At 38.5% G+C, this 18,376-nt stretch overlaps 1 protein-coding gene across 1 annotated transcript; it reads left to right on the top strand.

Annotated features, from left to right (window-relative positions):
• Positions 1-6,132: 6,132 nt before the first annotated feature.
• LOC107983226 (epididymal sperm-binding protein 1) lies at positions 6,133-16,566 on the top strand. The gene is made up of 7 exons (XM_016995817.2): positions 6,133-6,263; positions 7,930-8,073; positions 9,191-9,355; positions 10,789-10,950; positions 11,561-11,707; positions 13,700-13,864; positions 16,143-16,566. Exons 1-7 carry the CDS (start codon positions 6,155-6,157, stop codon positions 16,163-16,165), a joined length of 915 nt encoding a protein of 304 aa, XP_016851306.1. The 5' UTR covers positions 6,133-6,154; the 3' UTR covers positions 16,166-16,566.
• The last annotated feature ends 1,810 nt before the right edge of the window (positions 16,567-18,376 follow it).

Here is an 18,376-nt window from a genome sequence, read left to right as displayed (position 1 = left end):
GTGTAATATGCCAACCCTAGTTGCAAGGATGCAAGAAGAGGTGACTCCCTATTTTGGCCCTCGGAAGACTGGGAACAAAGGCGAACAAAGACAGATAATAACATTTTAATAGAAAAGTAACTTCATTTGAGACCCAGGTTGGCCTTCTCCCGTGAGAGGCTTGCTACACAGTTCTTTGGCTGAATTTCTCAGGGAATCTCTCTATTGTTACATCCCGAAAAACGTTTTGTCGAACTTTAATATCTGTTGGGCTGTTCATATGCTGGAAATGGTTCTGAATGAGGTGCAGGTGAGAAATCAGAGCATGGAAAAGTAATTTTTGGACTACAACTCCCAGGATCCATTGCACTCCAAAGCCACAAAATGTAAGTGTTTTAAGGACTTCATCCCACACAATCTTCACTCCATTTCTCTGTGTTGCTGAAACAGAGTCCCATGGAGGCCATCACATGGCGTAAGGCCATTTCTGGTAGCTGACCATGGGACTCCATTGTGACAGAGCAGGGAAAAAGAGGAAAGACCGCATGTTCTGGATCAGATGCTTCCCAACTTTCAATGCCAGAAAATGGAGAGAAGCTGGGGAAAGGACACGGGATGGCTGCCATCTCTGAATACAGAAAGGCACAGTACCTCCACAGTAACAAACAAAACAAGATGATTCCCTCTGCTTTCACCTGCTTTCCCCACTTCTCTCCTGCCCCTCTTCATGAGATAAGGTCTTAAGAGTGGGTGACAATTTGTTGTTATATGGTTTCTAGCTAACGTACAGTGATCCTAGTCTAAAGACTTAAAAATGGTAAGTCACACAAAAGGGAGATTCATTGGTGTTTATTCTTAAGTGTGTATAACAGATACAGTATTTTACAGTTTACAATAATGCTTTACCATCTGATGATGTCAATACAGAATAGACTGCTTGTGCTTGATAATCCATAAATTATTACATGGTCTCTAATTCTCAAAGTAGTAGAAAATTTCAGAGGGCACTGGCATTTAGTATTTTTTTCTTTGGACTGGAAAGTAGTGACTGGAGCACATTCTTGATTTTAAAATATACAAAGGATATAGTGCAACCAAGGAATTTTAAAAGACATTATTGTTGTTGGGTATCAGGCCCGTAGCCAGGATTTTGATTTTGGGGGGGGGGGGGCTGAGTCTGGGTGGGAGAGGATTAACCCTAGCAAACCTTTTGTATCGTTATCCCAATACTCCCATGCATATGGAATATATTGAGCATGGTGATCAGATCATGATATGAATAAACATAACAGTTTAAATAATAAATGTAAGGCCTTCTTGTGGACCGCCCTGAGAATTTCGGGAGGGGGGCTGAAGCCCCTCAAGTCCCCCCCCCCCCCCCAGCTACATGCCTTCTGGGTATCCATTTTCTTATTCAAATACTTTGTGAGTGGAAACTTCTCTGTTACATAAATACAATCTTGATATTTGGATTGACAAAGGAATCACACATATACAAAGACACCTAACATCAAATGTTTGACAGAGATCATCATCATCATCATCATCATCATCATCATCATTTAATTACTTATTAATCGCCCTCCATCCACGATGCTCTAGGCCAGGGGTCCTCAAACTTTTTAAGCCGAGGGCCGGTCCACAATCCTTCAGACTGTTGAGGGGCCGGATTATCATTTGAAAAAAAAAATACAAACAAATTCCGATGCACACTGCACATGTCTTATTTGTAGTGCAAAAACAACAACAACAAGAACAATGAAAGAACAATACAATATTTAAAAATAAAAACAATTTTAACCAACAAACATTGATCAGGATTTCAATGGGAAGTGTGGTCCTGCTTCTGGCCAGTGAGATAGTCAACTTAATTAGGATTGCTGTTGTTGTTGTTGTTGTTGTTGTTGTTGTTGTCGTTGTTGTTGTTGTGTGCCTTCAAGTCATTTCAGACTTTGGGCGAGCCTAAGTCTAAAATTTATTTATTTATTATTTATTTATTTACTGCCTTTATTTACTACATTTGTATCACACCCTTCTGACCCCAAAAGGGACGCAGAGTGGCTTACAAATTATATGTACATACAATATATTATATTATTAGCATAGCACAATATTAGCATTATATATTACTACTAGCTGTGGCCAGCCACGCGTTGCTGTGGCAAAGTGGTGGTGGTATTGGTTAAAAATTGTGTAATTTTTATTTGACGTTATTTGTATTTTTTTTTATAAATTTTATTGTAAGTTATCTTTTTATTATATTTTATTATTTTCTTGTATTATTTTTAGTTATTTTCTGTTATAGTATTTTATTGTTTTAATTTTTTTAGTGTTTTTAATTATTTTTAGTGTTTTTTATTATTTTTTATTGGGTTGCTAGGAGACCAAGTTGGAGGAGCTTAGCCTTCTAACTGGCAGCAATTGGATAAAAGCAATTATTCCTCTCTCTCTAATTAGGACTTTATTTTTCTTTTCTTTTTGTTGTATCAACCTAGAGCCGTGGATGATGGGTTGTGTTGTCAAATTTAGAGGTTGGGGGGCCTGTAGTTTTGTTGTTTTGTGGGTCGCCGTGATGCCATCACTCTTTTATATATATAGATATTGAACTATACCACTATACTGTAATATTATTAGTAATATTATATGTAATATAGAACATATAATTAATATTATTATATGGTATTATTATTAGTGTTATATTGTATTACATTATAATATTATTATCAATATTATATGTATATACAATATATTATATTATAAAACTGAGGGCGGGGGCCAGGTAAATGACCTCGGAGGGCCGCATCTGGCCCCCGGGCCTTAGTTTGGGGACCCCTGCTCTAGGCGATTTACAAGATAAAATTGTAAAGGATAAAAATACATACATAAAAATATTAATAAAATTAACACAGATTAAAAGCTCTAGTAAAGAGCCAGGTCTTGAGTGCTAGGGTAAAAGGCCCTAACTCACGCATGGCTCTCATATAGGGCGGCAAGGATGAACAAAGACTAGCGTTACAAGAGAGGAAATAACTTCTGAGAAAATCTTTGGTGTATTTTATGTAAATCCTTTTTGTACACAGACCAAATTCTGTTGAATTTTTTTTATTGAGGAAGTTATTTGTGTTCATAAGGTATGGCCTTGATTGTATAAACAAAGTTATCTCAGAATGATCAGAATGTCAACTGTGCATTTTTTTTATTAATATGCAAATATTGTGTGTATAGATCAATGGTGATTGTAATTTATCATATGTGGGGCAGACTCGTCGAGAAGTTAAGAGAATTATAGAGCACAGGAGCAAAATACGAAATCATGCCAGAGAATCCATACTGTACAAACATTTCTATGATCTACAGCATAGTCCTGAATCATTCAAATACCACATACTAGAAGTAGTATCACAATCCAAACATATGGACTTCAATAATAAACTTTTGCAAAGGGAAACATATTGGATTTTCAGATTACGGACAGAACATCCACAGGGCTTAAATGAACAAAATTCATACAGTTGTTATATATAGAACCTTATCATACTATAAATCCCTAATTGAATACACCCAATACAATAAGGGTACTCATAGCACCATCTGGTGGTAATTTCTTCTATATCTTTAAATAAACCTCTCTGTTTCTTTAACATTTTCTCCTTTAAATTGAGGCAACCCCTTGATGCTTTTCATACTCGCAATTAGAATCCAACACACAGCAGAGTATCCCGTGAGTATATACTGTTTTAGAAATATACAATTTGTTTAAAAACAATTTTTTGGATGTATGTAACTCTTTAATGCTTATGGCCACTCCTTGTTCCTTTGACCTAGATTCCACTGTAAAAAACATGTATCTCTAAGGAGAACAAGTGTTAAATTTGGAACTGTGTAAGTATATTGCAATGTTTTTTATAGTTGTTATTCAATGGATAGGTAGTTACTTATATTTTGTGTATGTAACTATTGGTGTCTTTGATATACATTTCACAATGTAAATGACATGTATCTCTAAAGAGAACAAGTGTTAAGTTTGGAACCATGTTAGTATTAGGCAATGGATGATGTTTTATGGATATATTTTGTTACTTATGTTAGTGTACGTAACTATTTTCAGACCACCAGAGGAAGGCCTGATGCAGGGCCGAAACCGGTCGTGGCAGACTTACTCTTCTCGGCATTAGAATACACAACGCTGATTGCATTTCAATGTATATTGGACAATCCATTTGAGGCTGCTTGTTATTACTGTGAATTTAACGCCGACTGCATTTCAATGTATATTGGACAATCCATTTGATGGTGTTTGATATTACTGTGAATTTAAACAGTATACTAATTTGCCAGACATATTGTTTACTGAACTGGTTCATTTTCAATTGTATATATAGGAGGTCATTTGTGTTTGAGTAGATCAATGGTTCCCAACCTTTGGGCCTCTCACAGTTCCTAACAGCTGATAAGCTGGCTGGGATTTCTGGGAATTGAAGTCTAAAACACCTTAAGGCCAAAAGGTTGGGAGCCACTGATGATGAGTGAAAAAATAGGGTCACTATTAGCAAAAAAAAAAAAAAAAAAAAAAAAAAAAAAGGGGGGGGGGAAGAAACACATTGGAAAGTAGGGATGTCAGCAAAACCCACCACATATTTAGCAGATTTTCTGAGGTTGGCATTTTTGCAAAGCCAGACTGCCTTTTCTCGATGGAGTGCAACCAAGTGGGAAGGACCTGCTGCACCTAAAAATTTTGAAGATATTTAAGTATTTCCCTGTAGAAAATATTTCAGCCAAAGGAAATCCTGTTTCTGGCTCTTGCTTTCCTTGTAGAACCTGAAGAAACAGTTGGCTGAGATCTCCAACTAACCAGGAGAACTTATTTGATGACCAGACCAACCATGCAGTAATAAGACAGACACAGTGAAGTGGCTTAAAAAAAGGGCAATTTCTTTTTGTCCTAGAACCTATTTATCAAATTATGTCTGGGAATGAGCAAAACATGGGGGGGGGGGTATGTGGTTCTGGTTAAGGCCAGATGTCAACCTTTGGCCACTTCCAAGCCTCAATTGGGTAAAACAACTGATCCTGAGGGCAATTCAATACCACGTGTTGCTCATTCTGGCTGGCTATTTACTGTAAGCCAAGCACAGGACATCTTCAAAATTACAGGATTTTAATAGAAAGAGCAATCTCCTCAGGTTAATCCCTTTCATCACAAAACTGGAAAAAGCCATTTCAGAACTCCATTTTGCCAATATGGTGCCAAGGTACACCAAACTCATATATTTCCCCCCTCAATACTTGCTAGGGATGAACTAGTTACAGATACCACCCTTAGCCCATTATCAAAGTCCCCAATACAGTATAAAACAACTAGATAAAGGAGAAAAATCCTACTTGGCCCCAAGGAGACCAGCAAAAGAAACACAGCACTTAGAATGGGTCCTAAATCAAAGCTGAAGACAATCATGAGGGCCTGGACTGGTCCTTATTAGCCATTGCTCTGTCTCCTGCACATGTTGCCGAATGCTTTTTACCCTGGCTTTGATTTGAGGAGGAGATCAAAGCACCCCTTAATCTCAGTGCTATTTGTAACGTGGTACCATTTATGCCTTCTAGTGCTAATCTTTTCAGAATAAATGGTGTGGCTCTGAATATTTTTAAAACAGCAATATGAGATGCAATGTTTCCCAAAAAAGCAGGAATGATATGTTTGATGGCTGATGGAAGGATGGACTATGAAAGAAAGATGGCTACATGGCCACATATTATTTTAGAAGTCTCCCAGTAACATTCTACAGTCATCTCTCATAGACCGACTGGGATGAATGAGAGCCTGTCTTTGAAGTGATTAAGTCAAAATTAATTATAAGTCTGAACACAAACTTTTCAAGTGGTATCAACTAGTCCTAATATCATTTGCCCATAATTCATTGTGTGGCTTGTCCATGTTTAAAAGATGATATCATTTCATTGGATTTCTTGATACTTGTAGCATTCATGTTTCATATTTGTTAAATAACTGTTGAACTTCATAACTTTGCTCAGCATGTCTGCTAAGGGTGGGGGGGAAAGACAAACACCTTAACGTTCGTTGGAATGGCAGTGACTGTCTGATTTACATATTACTTTACTGTTAACTGTTCAAACATTAGAGGTTTGTATTTCTGATCCAAAATAGCCTAGCCACATGTATAAAAGAGTTTATTGGCCAATGCAAAGGGAAAACGAAATGGCTTTCATCATGATATTCCTCTTCTGTGCCTCTGCCCTTTTACCACTGCTTGTTACAGGGGATGGTAAGACTCTTTCTCTATATATAATTATATATCTTTATCATTCATCCTACCTGGGGTAGCATATCACTGATTTTCAGTTAGAATGGATCTAGAAGGTGGAACAGGTCTGCTTCCTGCTGCTCCAGAGACTCGGACATAGAGGAATGGATTTAAATTGCATTAAAAGATATTCCACCTGAACATTTGGAAGAACTTCCAGATGGCAATAGCTATTCATGTGGAATACACTGCTTCAGAAAGTAGTGGAGTCTCCTTCTTTGGAGTTTTTAAACAGAGCCTGGATGGCCATTTGTCATGAATGTTTTGATAGTGCATTCTTGTATAGCAGGGGGTCGGACTGGATGGTTCATGCAGTTTCTTTCAATGCTATGATTTCCTTTAGTCATGTTTTGATACTGGGAGGTGGGTACTCAATGGCTTAAATTCCAATTGACTGAGCGTAACACAGTAGTTCTATAATAAATAATAATAAAACTTTATTTATATACCGCCCTATCTCCCGGATGGGACTCAGGGCGGTTTCCAATCATAAAAACAATACAAACATTACATAGCAAACACAATAACACATTATTAAGCAAAGTAAAAATACAATTATAGAAATAAATAACACTTGCATGACCTGATCAAGGGGACGGGAACCATAAACCCAATATATTAAAATGTATCATTTTAAGTTAGAGAAATCTTGTGCAATATATTCAGGCCCAGAAATTGGCGGTATTCCAATGTAATTACTGAAAAACCTGCCGACACCACCAGGTCTTCATTTCCTTATGGAAATTGGATAATGTAGGGGATTGCCTGATCTCTTTTCTACATGTGGAGGTATACTGGGTTGAGCTATTTACTAGCACCCTGGGGTTTATTGTACAGCCTTTGAAATCTCCTACCCATACAGCCATTGTGTGCTTCATGGGGAGCACGCATAGAATCATAGAATCATAGAATCATAGAATAGTAGAGTTGGAAGAGACCACATGGGCCATCCAGTCCAACCCCCTGCTAAGAAGCAGGAAATCGCATTCAAAGCACCCCCGACAGATGGCCATCCAGCCTCTGCCTAAAAGCCTCCAAAGAAGGAGCCTCCACCACAGTCTGAGGCAGAGAGTTCCACTGTCGAACAGCCCTCACAGTGAGGAAGTTCTTCCTGATGTTCAGGTGGAATCTCCTTTCCTGTAGTTTGAAGCCATTGTTCGGGATCACGCAGAATCAGAGAAGCTTGTAGCCAGATGAAAAATGATTGCAGAGGCTCTCAGTAGATATTAGCACCATTGTTATCATTTTGTGTTTGGCTACACGGGCCTAGCCAGATCCATCTCCAAACTTGCCAGCTTCCCACAAGGCATGGAATTGACTCTCTACATCTCTCTTTTTCTCTGTATGTATGTTGGCCCTTCAGATGCTATACAGTAAGTCAGGGGAGGGGGAGCTGGATGCAGTGAAGGGAGAGAGGAATGCCAATCACCACAGTAACCCTCAAGTGGGGCATACACAAGTGTCAGGAAAACTATGTACATGCAAATATTTGCAAGAGCAAAAATGTGCTCTTACATTCTTTGCTCTAGTGGTGGGGAATCCTGCCCCACTGGGTTGTTTTTGTGTGAATTTCATTTTACCCCAAAATGATCTCCAAAATATTTGCTGTGTTCTGTTTTCTTTCCAGTCCCACCACCCTGTGTTTTTCCATTTATTTACCACCGGCAATCTTATTCTTCATGCACCAACATTGGAACAGGTGAGAAGACATGGTGTGCCACAACTGCAAACTACGATACATCTCCTAAGTGGAAGTATTGTTCCCCTCAAGGTAAAAAGTTTTCTTTTTTTAAAAAAATCTGACCTTCCAAAGCTTTTGTGCTGCCCTCATGAGCCTTCAGATGCTGCGGAGAAATGAAATGAAATAGACATATAATCTGTTAGAAAGGAAACATTTAAATATGACACTGTACTTCATAGAACCTAGAATTGTGATTCTCAAGAGTGAGCACTGTTTAAGCTTTTAGATGCATTTTATGACTTCTTTTCTATGTGTCCCATGTGGAGCTTCATTGCTTATTTAAAATATATGCATTGCTACTGATTAAAACTTTGTCTCCTTATACCCTCTGATCCTATGCCTATTTTTTTTTAGTCATGTTTTGATCAAGGTTAGGGGAAATTGATTAAGCATGACTAGATAGGTAGACAATCAACAAGATATGGAAGGGCTAGAACATTTCATGTTTTCCTATGCCTTCAAGGGTTTTTTTGGGGGCAAAATTTCTTCATAGAGGGCTTCTCATTGCCTTTTTTGATGCTTAGAGAGTGTAATGTCACCCTCCTATGTGCATAAAGAAACAGGAAAAGGAACTATAGGAATGTTTGTAATGTGCAGTTCTGCAGTGTGCACAAAATTGTATAAAATTGTTTTGCCAAAGGTCTAATTATACAGTCTCTTATTTTTAAGAAATTTATTACATTTTTTATATTACACCGAAAGAGTGAGAACAACCAAGGTATAGAAAAGTAGGAAAAAGAGAGAAAGATAAAAGTCTACATTCTACAAAAATATACTAACACACACTAAAAAAAATGTGGAGAGTCTCTTTAGTCTCTTATTAAGAGTTAAATATACAGCATATGATGTAATAACAACTTGGTAAATACGAATATATATACACACACACACACACACACACATATATATACACACATATACATACACACTTATATACTTAGGATCCTTTTCTTTTCTATTATCTTTATTTCTATTTCTTATCTATTTCTCTAAATCTAACTATTTTTATTATTGTAATGATAAAATATTCATAAAGAGTATTTTTTTTAAAAAGAAAAGCATTGCAATGAAATCTCTGTGACAAAGTGAAATGTGTCATTAGTGTAGCTGAGTATGTCTGCCTCTCCCCACTTTTTTTTGTTTTTAGAGTACGGTGGCAATTCTGGTGGGAAACCCTGTGTCTTCCCTTTCACGTACAAGAAACGGACATTTTACACCTGTACTAATGAAGATGCAGCAATCGGAAGGTTCTGGTGTGCAACAACAGGAAGTTATGATAAGGACAAGCAATGGAGCTACTGTGCTGATACAAGTAGGAATATTGTGGGAATCTCAATGTGTATTGTAGGGTTGAGGTAGGATTTCACAGATGGGGAAACTTACCTTTTAGAACAATGGAAAGCAGTAGCTTAGTGTGAAACTACATGGATCCAATATTCTGGGGCCCGTCTGGTGTGGCATAGGCTGGTGTCAGACAGGCACTCCCACAGCTGCTACAGAGGTGGGATGGAGACCCAACTACCCAGAAGAAACAAATGTGGTTTGGTACTGCTGGATGGCAGGCTTACTACTCCTCCTGGCCTCTCTGTCATGGCAGTCTCCATCTGTGTAATGGGTTTTACCTGACAGCAGTCACCTGTAGTGATGCTGGCCAGACAACATGGCAATGAGGGAAGGGGAGAAGAGGAATTGCTCTCTCTCCTCTTCTCCTCTCTTCCCAGATCACCTTGGTGCATGTCACTGCAAGCAACAGCTGACAGGTAGGACCATGTTGTCCAGAGGCCACTGTCACACTGAGGACAGGAGGAGATGCTAACTGCCATCCCATGTCCCTGCATGGCGGTGGAAACAATTGCAACCAGTTCCATTCTGAAACCAGCCTAAATGTTTAGATAGATGTTTAGAAGTCAAGGATAGTCCAAATTCTGGGACAGAATTCAGACTACCCACTGACTGTGATTAATATGGGGCAGAGCCGTATTTAAGTTGTTCCTGCCCTGCATTACCCTGGATCAGCTCCATAAGGTATTTAGCTGTCATGTAACCGATCCAGCCCCAGTTTGACATAAGTGTAAGTGTAGATGTGCCTTTTTTTGATAGAGGACAAAACTAAGACCACCAGTTCATTTCACCGCAAGTCTTTAAAAAGTTCCTCAAATTCCTTAGTCAGCAAGACCACTGACCACTTTCCCAAGCTCTGAGGTTCCTGGAATCTCAGTTAGTAGTACTTGATAAAATGTTGAACACTTTAACTAATCATCATATAATGCCTGTACTGGCTTATAGAAACTATTGGCCCCACAGTATATGTCACCTTCATCTACCCATATGAAATCAGGTAACATGATCCATAACATGGCATAGAAGAGGAATGGCTATGATATGTCTTGGAAATATAAGGGAACTGACCATAAACGCTTTCTTCTTACTTTTCATTTGTTTATGCCAAACACTTCTGACCACAATGAATACTAGTGAAAAGTGTCTAAAGAGCAAAGTAACTAAAGAAAATTAAATTATTGTGCCTACAGAAATGGGGGACCCATCTACAGAGTGTAATTGGGGGAAATATAATTGGTTTAGAAGTATTCATCTAAGTTCTTTTCCCTAGTGTGGTATCTTCTGGTCTGCTACAGGACAGGAGAGAAGGCAGGTTTTCTCTGTGTGGAGCATTAATGAATGAAAAAGAAGACTTCTGTAATCTCCCTCTCTCTCTTCCTTCTCCACTCCTTTCTATCTCTCCAGGATTAGCTGCAAATTCTCAGGGGCCATGTATCTTTCCATTTATTTACAAGGGAAAGTCCTACTCCTCTTGCACAACTGCTGGGGCATCCACTGGAAAGCTCTGGTGCTCTCTCACCAGTAACTATGACACAAACCCCAGGTGGACATACTGTGATCCTTCAGGTAAGAAAACACACAAGATGCTTCCAGATAGTGGCCTCCTAGTGTTTTTTTCCCCATAGCTTATATATGATGTTGGTTATAGTTGACACTGCTTTTGCCTGTTTATTTTATCATTGAAGTTCCTCTCCCCTCCCTTTGCTCTTATGTGCCATCCGCAGAAATAGGGGGTTGAAACATAAATTACTTCTGTGTTGAACTTTACTGTTTTTCTCCTTTCCACTACTTAATTCTATGCCTTTTCTTACATAGTTACACAAGTAATATACATTAACATGCTCATTCTTTTGTTTCCATCCTTGCACCAATTTCAGTCAGTTCAAAGTGAAACAATTAGTTTCATGAAACTCTTATCGAATTATAAATTATAATAGTAGTCACCTTGGTCTGGCTCCATTTTTTACTATGTACAAACTGATCTGGCTCAGAATTGTGCCACAAGGATACAGAGACCTTTATCCCTTTGCTCATCATTATAATCAACCTTATTATTTATTATTATTTATTAATTTCTGTCCCATCTTTCTTTTGAGATCGGGACCTTGGATCTTCTCCCATGTGAGGTATTTTAATGGAAATTCTTTCTTCCCATGCTTTATGTTGCTTATTTCAGAACCACGTCCCTGTGCGTTCCCCTTCATTTTTGGAGGGAAATCGTACTCTACCTGCACCAAGAAAGGCTCTGCTGATGGCCAGCTATGGTGTGCCACTACCAATAATTATGAAAGGGATAGCAAATGGAAGGCATGTTCTATTCAAGGTAAGATCTCTGAGTGTGCTCAGAACTTTTCTGTGTGGTCACTAAGTTCTTTTGCAAATTACAGAAATCTTCCTGATGCTGTGCACTGCTGCTTGATGATTTCCACTGCAATTCTGTTTAATAAACTACCCATTGTCTATTCTTGCATCATTACTGTGAGATGTTCAATGTACCAAAGAGTTACTATTTGTAATGAATTTTTCAAGTTATAGCATGGATAGAAAAAAGCATACAGTCAGCCCTTCACATTTGAAGGTTTAACTTTTGTGAATTTGATTAATCTATTCTATCCAGGAATGTTTAGGACCTCTAGCGTGATCATATGGTCAACTTCTGCTAGAGGTTGACCATAGAGTTGCACTGGTAGATCTAGAGATGTATATAGAGAATACTTCTTTAGATATTTGTAGGTTCTTCAGTATGACTCTGTGGTGAACTTCCAGCAGACATGGACCCTAGGGATGTTCTGGAGAACCTTCAAAAGCCCAGAGAAGTGTTCAATCAGGTACTTAAAAAAGAAATCATGGCTTTTCCACCTACACAGAATGACCGAGCACCCAACCACTTTAAAAGTGGAAGACCCACTGTATATGGATATTTGCTATACAATTAAGGTGGTTGGGATTACTGTCCCCCCTGGTAGACCTTCTGTACAAGGCTTCGCCACTCCTTTCTATCAAAGAAATACTAATAGGCTGTGAACAATAATGAACCTTCTGACATATTTGTCTGTCCAGCTACTTGGGTACTGTAACCAAGTATTCCTGTTTTCAGGCTTAGCTTGAGAGGCCTAGCTCTACTAAACAAGAAAAATAAAGGCTTACAGAGTTTCCCCCCCAATATCCAGAAGCACAATGTTTAACAGCAACCTGGCAGCTGTCTTAATCATTGGTATCCCCATAGAAAGAAGTTATAGTTTTGCAGCCCTGTGATTCTTCATATTAATGAGGCCTAATAAGTAATACCCTAAATGTTTAAAAGTGGGTTTGGTGTGTGTGTGTCAAGCAAGACAATCATACACATGCAGGATCCCAGACAGAACAAATCAACCAACCTAACTTATGAGAAGTGCTAAGAAATCTGAGGCCATATACACTCAGCTGAAGTTCCTGCAGCATTGTGTTAGTGTCCACATGGTCAAGTTGAGCTAAGACCACATCTGTCTCTCCTGATCATCACCTCACCTTCCATGTGACACCTGAGCAAACCCGCCTTGGTGCCACATTAGTGTCCACATGATCCAGCCATGTAGAGATCACATTCCCCTACTGGACCACCAACTTACCCTCTGAGCTCTGGTCATCACAGGAATATCTTCTGAAGGCAGAATGGGACACCTGAAACCAGGATGAAGGAGGGAAGATCACTGGTTGTGCACACGCTCTGCTCTGGCATTGGCAGAGTTGCCCACAACATCCAGGAACTCAGTTGGAGTTCTGTGCCCAGCTCAGAGTGGTGACAGTGACATGAAATGAGCATCTGTTTCACCTGTGCTGTTCAACACATCAGCCTGACTTGGACTCAATCCAACATTCCAGACTGCTATACAGTCCCAGTGTACTCCTGTGTTTCCAGTCAGCTCCAGAGTATTCCCCCGACATCACCTGAAGTGGAGCAACATTTGTTTAAACTTTAAAAACTTGAAATACTCATTGTGAGTTTGTGAACATCATGGGAATAGCAGAAGTAGATTTAAAATGAATCTGGGTTTTCTTATCTGTGTAACTCACCCTTAACTATTAATTTGTTATCTTGATCAGGATCTTGATTGTGCTGCTTGCTTAAACAGAAGCATAGGAAGAATTCATTGCTGAGAGATGGTCTAATAGCATGTCTCAAATCAGATGTTCTCAGGCTAACATGTAGAAGTAAGCGGCTGCTTACATTTATGACAGTCTGAATTATTTTATTGCGATTGAAGACAGCTCACAAAAATTCTTTATCAGCTGATGGCATATCTCACTTAATTGTTTCCATTCCTTACATCTACAGAGTACGGAGGGAACTCAAAAGGCAAGGTCTGTGTCTTTCCTTTCATTTATAAAGGGAAGACATTCAAAAGGTGCACCAATGAAAATAGTTCTGATGGACGATTTTGGTGTGCTACAACCAGGAACTATGACAAGGACAAGCAGTGGAGCTACTGTGCCGACACAAGTAAGATACCTGGGATTTATTACATTAGAAAATAGTGCAAAGATACTACACAGTGCTGTCAAAAGGAGGTTGGAGCTAGACAAGTGTGAGCTAAGGTCCAGAGACAGAACTGGGGCAAGATCAATTGGTAATAGAGGTTTTGACTTTTAAATTGATTCTAGAAAGCAGTCTAGCACAGGGTGGACTGTGGAAGGTTTGTTGTTGTTATGTGCTTTCACATAATTTTTGACCAATGGCAACCCTATCACAGGATTTCGTGGCAAGATTTGTTCAAAAGAGGTTTAGCAATGCTTTCATTAGAGGCCAAGAAAGTCCAAGTTGCCCACAGTTCCCAGAGGGTTTCATGGCTGAGCAAGGATTCCGATCACCAAACCACTTCACTGTTCTGGCTTCCGTAGAAGGCTTAGGCTGAGGGGCCATATTAGGTTCCCAAGAAACTTTGGAAGGCAACAACATCAACTCCCACAAAAAAAGTTAAGAAATTATCCCCTGCCCATGCTTTCAATGTCTTTTAGGTCCAGTAGGTCCAGAGTCATTTCTTCTTAATTTCATGTTTCAAGAAGGATGTCTCCTACAGCCAAATTGGCCAAGGGATATTGATGAAAATTCCCCTTTGCTCCAGGGGTCATTTGGGATAAAGAAGTTCCGGGTTTTTTTGTTGTTGTTGTTGCGTTCAATATCACCCTAGAAACATCTTGAAATGTTTTGATCTGTCACATTTAAGTGTGCCACAGCATGAATATGAATTCACAAAATGAAGAAAAGTGACTTTTGATTTAACTGGAAATCAGCTTTGGACTATTAGGATCATTGCCTGACACAGACTATCTCAAGAACCAATAGAGCTAGCCAACCAAATGGTTTTTATTCTAGAAAGAGAAACAGGATAGAAATAGAAGATACAAAATACACTCACCTACTAAGTTGTTGCAAGTTCATAATACATATAACAACTTTCTGCTCCAGAGTTGACAATTCTTTATTTCTCAAAAAACCAGAAAATAGAGAATACATTTTTTCTTGGATGCTAGAAATGTTTTCCAACAGAGTTGTCACAAGAATTCTTTAGGAAAGCTTTCCATATCTTAGTCCCTCTTTCACTCTTTTCTCTATGCTTTCTAGGACTAGGTCCAAACCAACCCTGTATTTTCCCTTTTACCTATAATGGAAAATCATACTGGTCTTGTACAGCAGACGGAGAATCCAGTGGGAAACTCTGGTGTTCTCTTACCAGCAACTGCAATGCAGATCCCAGAGACAGAAGGAATGAGGAATAGCTTGGAGTGATAGGTGCAGCTGGGTTTTGCAAAGGGAAAGATCAGGAAGACCACAGATTCCTCACCCTTGGAAATAGGTGAAAAGGGGGCAGAAATGTAACCTAAAGCTGCAAGGAGGTACATAAGTAGAAGACATGACATTTTCCTTGAATTGTTTGATGCCCTCCTATAGACCTTCCCATTGCATATTTACAGACACAGCAGCTTTTTCTTCAGAGTTGGGATCAAACCTGACATTCAGATGAATGCTTATTCCAGTGGTTCGCAACCTGTGAGAACCACGAGTAAGATTAATTGACTTTCCTCCTGACAATGGGATTTCCTCAAAGCTTCTTGCCTCAGCAGTCAGACTTGCAAATTAAATCCATGTTTACTTTCCAATGACCAACCACAAAACAATGTACAATAGGCCCTCCACTTTCATGAGGGCATAATGGGAAAGCTGTAATTAAAAAGAAATATTTCTTTACTGAGAAAACACTCCTGTAGGAATCTTCACATTCTCCAGCATGACCCTATGGTCAACATCCACACTGGAGGATATAAAGATTCCTAAAAATAACATATTAATCAAATCTGTAAATAATAAAATTCACAAAATGTGTAGGTCTGTAATATTATGGCATGAATCTTTGTACGCTATGACCACTATAAACAATGGCATAACTCTCTTCACTTTTGGATGTTTGAGTTCCAAATGTTAATAGTGTACAGCTGTGCAGTGTTGCTCAGTATGGACATTTGAATCTTCAGGTGAAAGCAAATGAGCAGTTTGATGGGTTTAGCTATCAAGTTTGTGGAGGAAATTCTGGTTCACAGAATCTGTGGGCACATGATCTATATATAAACTTAGAAGTATGTACACCTTTCCACTACTCCTTGGTAACTGAAGAAGAAGCTTTCTCTCTCCACAGAATCACTTATCTTCATTTTAATTATCTCATTACAAATAAATAAATCTCTTCAGACAGTATCATGATAATGTTCTTATCTCTTTGCAGGTAACCAAAACCAATGCCTGTGATTCCACCTATGAAAATTTGCTAATGGGGCATGTGAAAAATCTAGCTTTCCCCTTTCCTTTATGTTCATTTCTCAAATTCATGCCAGGCATCACAGTGCTAGGAGTTCTACTACACTCGTCGGTGAGCTGCTTTGTTGAATTGTCTATTAACTACTTTATATACTTATGAATATGTTTCACCAGTAATTGCCAGCGAAACTGGAGGGATCATCAATAGGATGGGGGCTCTTGTCAACCCAGGTTTTTGGGTTTATTATTATTTTTTATTAAAATTTCTAGACTTACATAGGAGTATGCAGGATAACCATTTTGTGGTGCCATTTAAATTTAGCGAGGAACTATTCAGTTTTGATTCTATCTTTGCTTGATTCTTCAATAAACATTCCATTGTGTTGATTAAATGTTTTTGCATTTCTTGGGTTGGACTTGTCTAAGAGTGCTCAGAGAACTTGTTTTCAATGGGTTTATAAGGATACTACAGGAAGTATTTCTTTTTCTTCATAGGTCCAAACAATAAGCCTGGATTCCTACACGTTTCATTCATTAATAATCATAGTGTCAGCTCTGTATCTGATAGCAAATACTATTTCTACCCTGCTCTACTCTAGGGATGCAGAGAATATTCAAATTTTCTCTCCCTCTCCTTCTATGAAAAAGGGTGTTTCATCACATTCAGGGATGTTGTTCTAATACCAACACCATATAATATGAAAATAGACAGTGTGTATATGTAGCATAGCTATTCATAGATAAATATGCATTTAAATTGGTAAGACACCCCCTCAAGACCAAAAGGGAATACAATTGTTACTTCACTCTTTGGTTAAGTAACATACTGAAAGACAGAAACAAAGTTGTTCTTATCAAAAAGTAAGGCATAACAATGACTGAGGTTTTGTTTTTCCAACAGTTAGGCAGATCTGTATTGGGTGTGGTAAATCTTGTTTTTTTCTGATTTCCAGTTTCAGGATACTCTGGAACCTCCTTTCCCCAAAGACAAAAAAATATCCAGCTTTTCTATGAAAGCAGTACAGCTTGCCAAGAAAACTGCATAGCTTTTGAAACCTGTAGCTTTTGGCACTGGAATGAAAAACTCAGCTATCCTCCCAGAAAGGACATTGCCTAACACACAAACTTGCAAAGATGGTAACTTCAGTTCATATAGATTTCTTTTCCTGCTGTATAGCAGTTGAACTGTGCAATATTGAAACATGTAAGGATACACCTCCAGTCACTGAGTTTCTTTTCTTGCTGCATTTCATTTGATTTGCACAACAGTCTAGCTGACAAAGGTTGCAACTTTCTTTTCCTGCAGTGTAACATTTGGTTTGCCCAACATTCAAAGAAACAAAAGACTGTGAATGCAGTGAAGCTGTGAAGTTTCTCAAACTCTTGAACAATTTTATGTTGCATTGGAAACTCTGATGTGCAATTTTTATTTATGCGCAATGTTTTTGAGTGGTCAGAATGCCAAATTTAACATTCGTTGGGGAAATGACAAATTCCATTTCTTCCTTAGTTTGCATAGCACAGTTATCTGTTTCATGTCAGTATAATTATTCTGGCTTTATACAAAGGAATTCCTGGATTTGAAAATCAATCATGTAGTAAGAAGTATCTACTAGAAACCGCTAGTCCAGTCCCTTAGCACAGTTGATCTGAATGCTGGACTTCATGGTAGATAATAATTAACTAAGTTTAAAGTTTACCAGACAGCAAATTACTCCAAAATTACCCCAAAATGTTTCAGCAAAGAGAAAGGAGTGAAGTTTAAAGAGCTTCGTCCTCTGGTGCCAAAGGTGCAAATACTTAGCACAAACCTCAAATTCTTTGCTAGTTGGTTTGGCATTTTTTAAAAATACAATTGATTCTTGTGTAGTTTCCTCTATGGCTGCTCTATGTTGTTCATCACAAACATTCTTGTCAACAGATTTTCTTTTTTTAATTAGAAACTTATCTATTTTAGTGGCAACAAATTGTGAAAATTATAAAAGTTATAACAGTATTTACACTTGAACAGCACCCGTCTTTGTTTGTGGGGGCGAAGCAGTTTTCATGTGACACACCTAGAGACTAGAGGAGAGACATTAGTGTGTCCTGATACACAATTTGGAAAGCTCTGCCCTAGGTGGTACGTAAATGTTTATACACTTCATTGCCTGTCAAAGAAGACACAACCAGGAACTTCAAGAGCAATCTAAGAGGATTGCA

Source organism: Anolis carolinensis, chromosome 6, assembly GCF_035594765.1.
Source record: "Anolis carolinensis isolate JA03-04 chromosome 6, rAnoCar3.1.pri, whole genome shotgun sequence".
Taxonomy (NCBI): Eukaryota; Metazoa; Chordata; class Lepidosauria; order Squamata; family Dactyloidae; genus Anolis; species Anolis carolinensis.
Note: the sequence above shows the minus strand (reverse complement) of the source record. Positions and strands in the feature narration are given on the sequence as shown.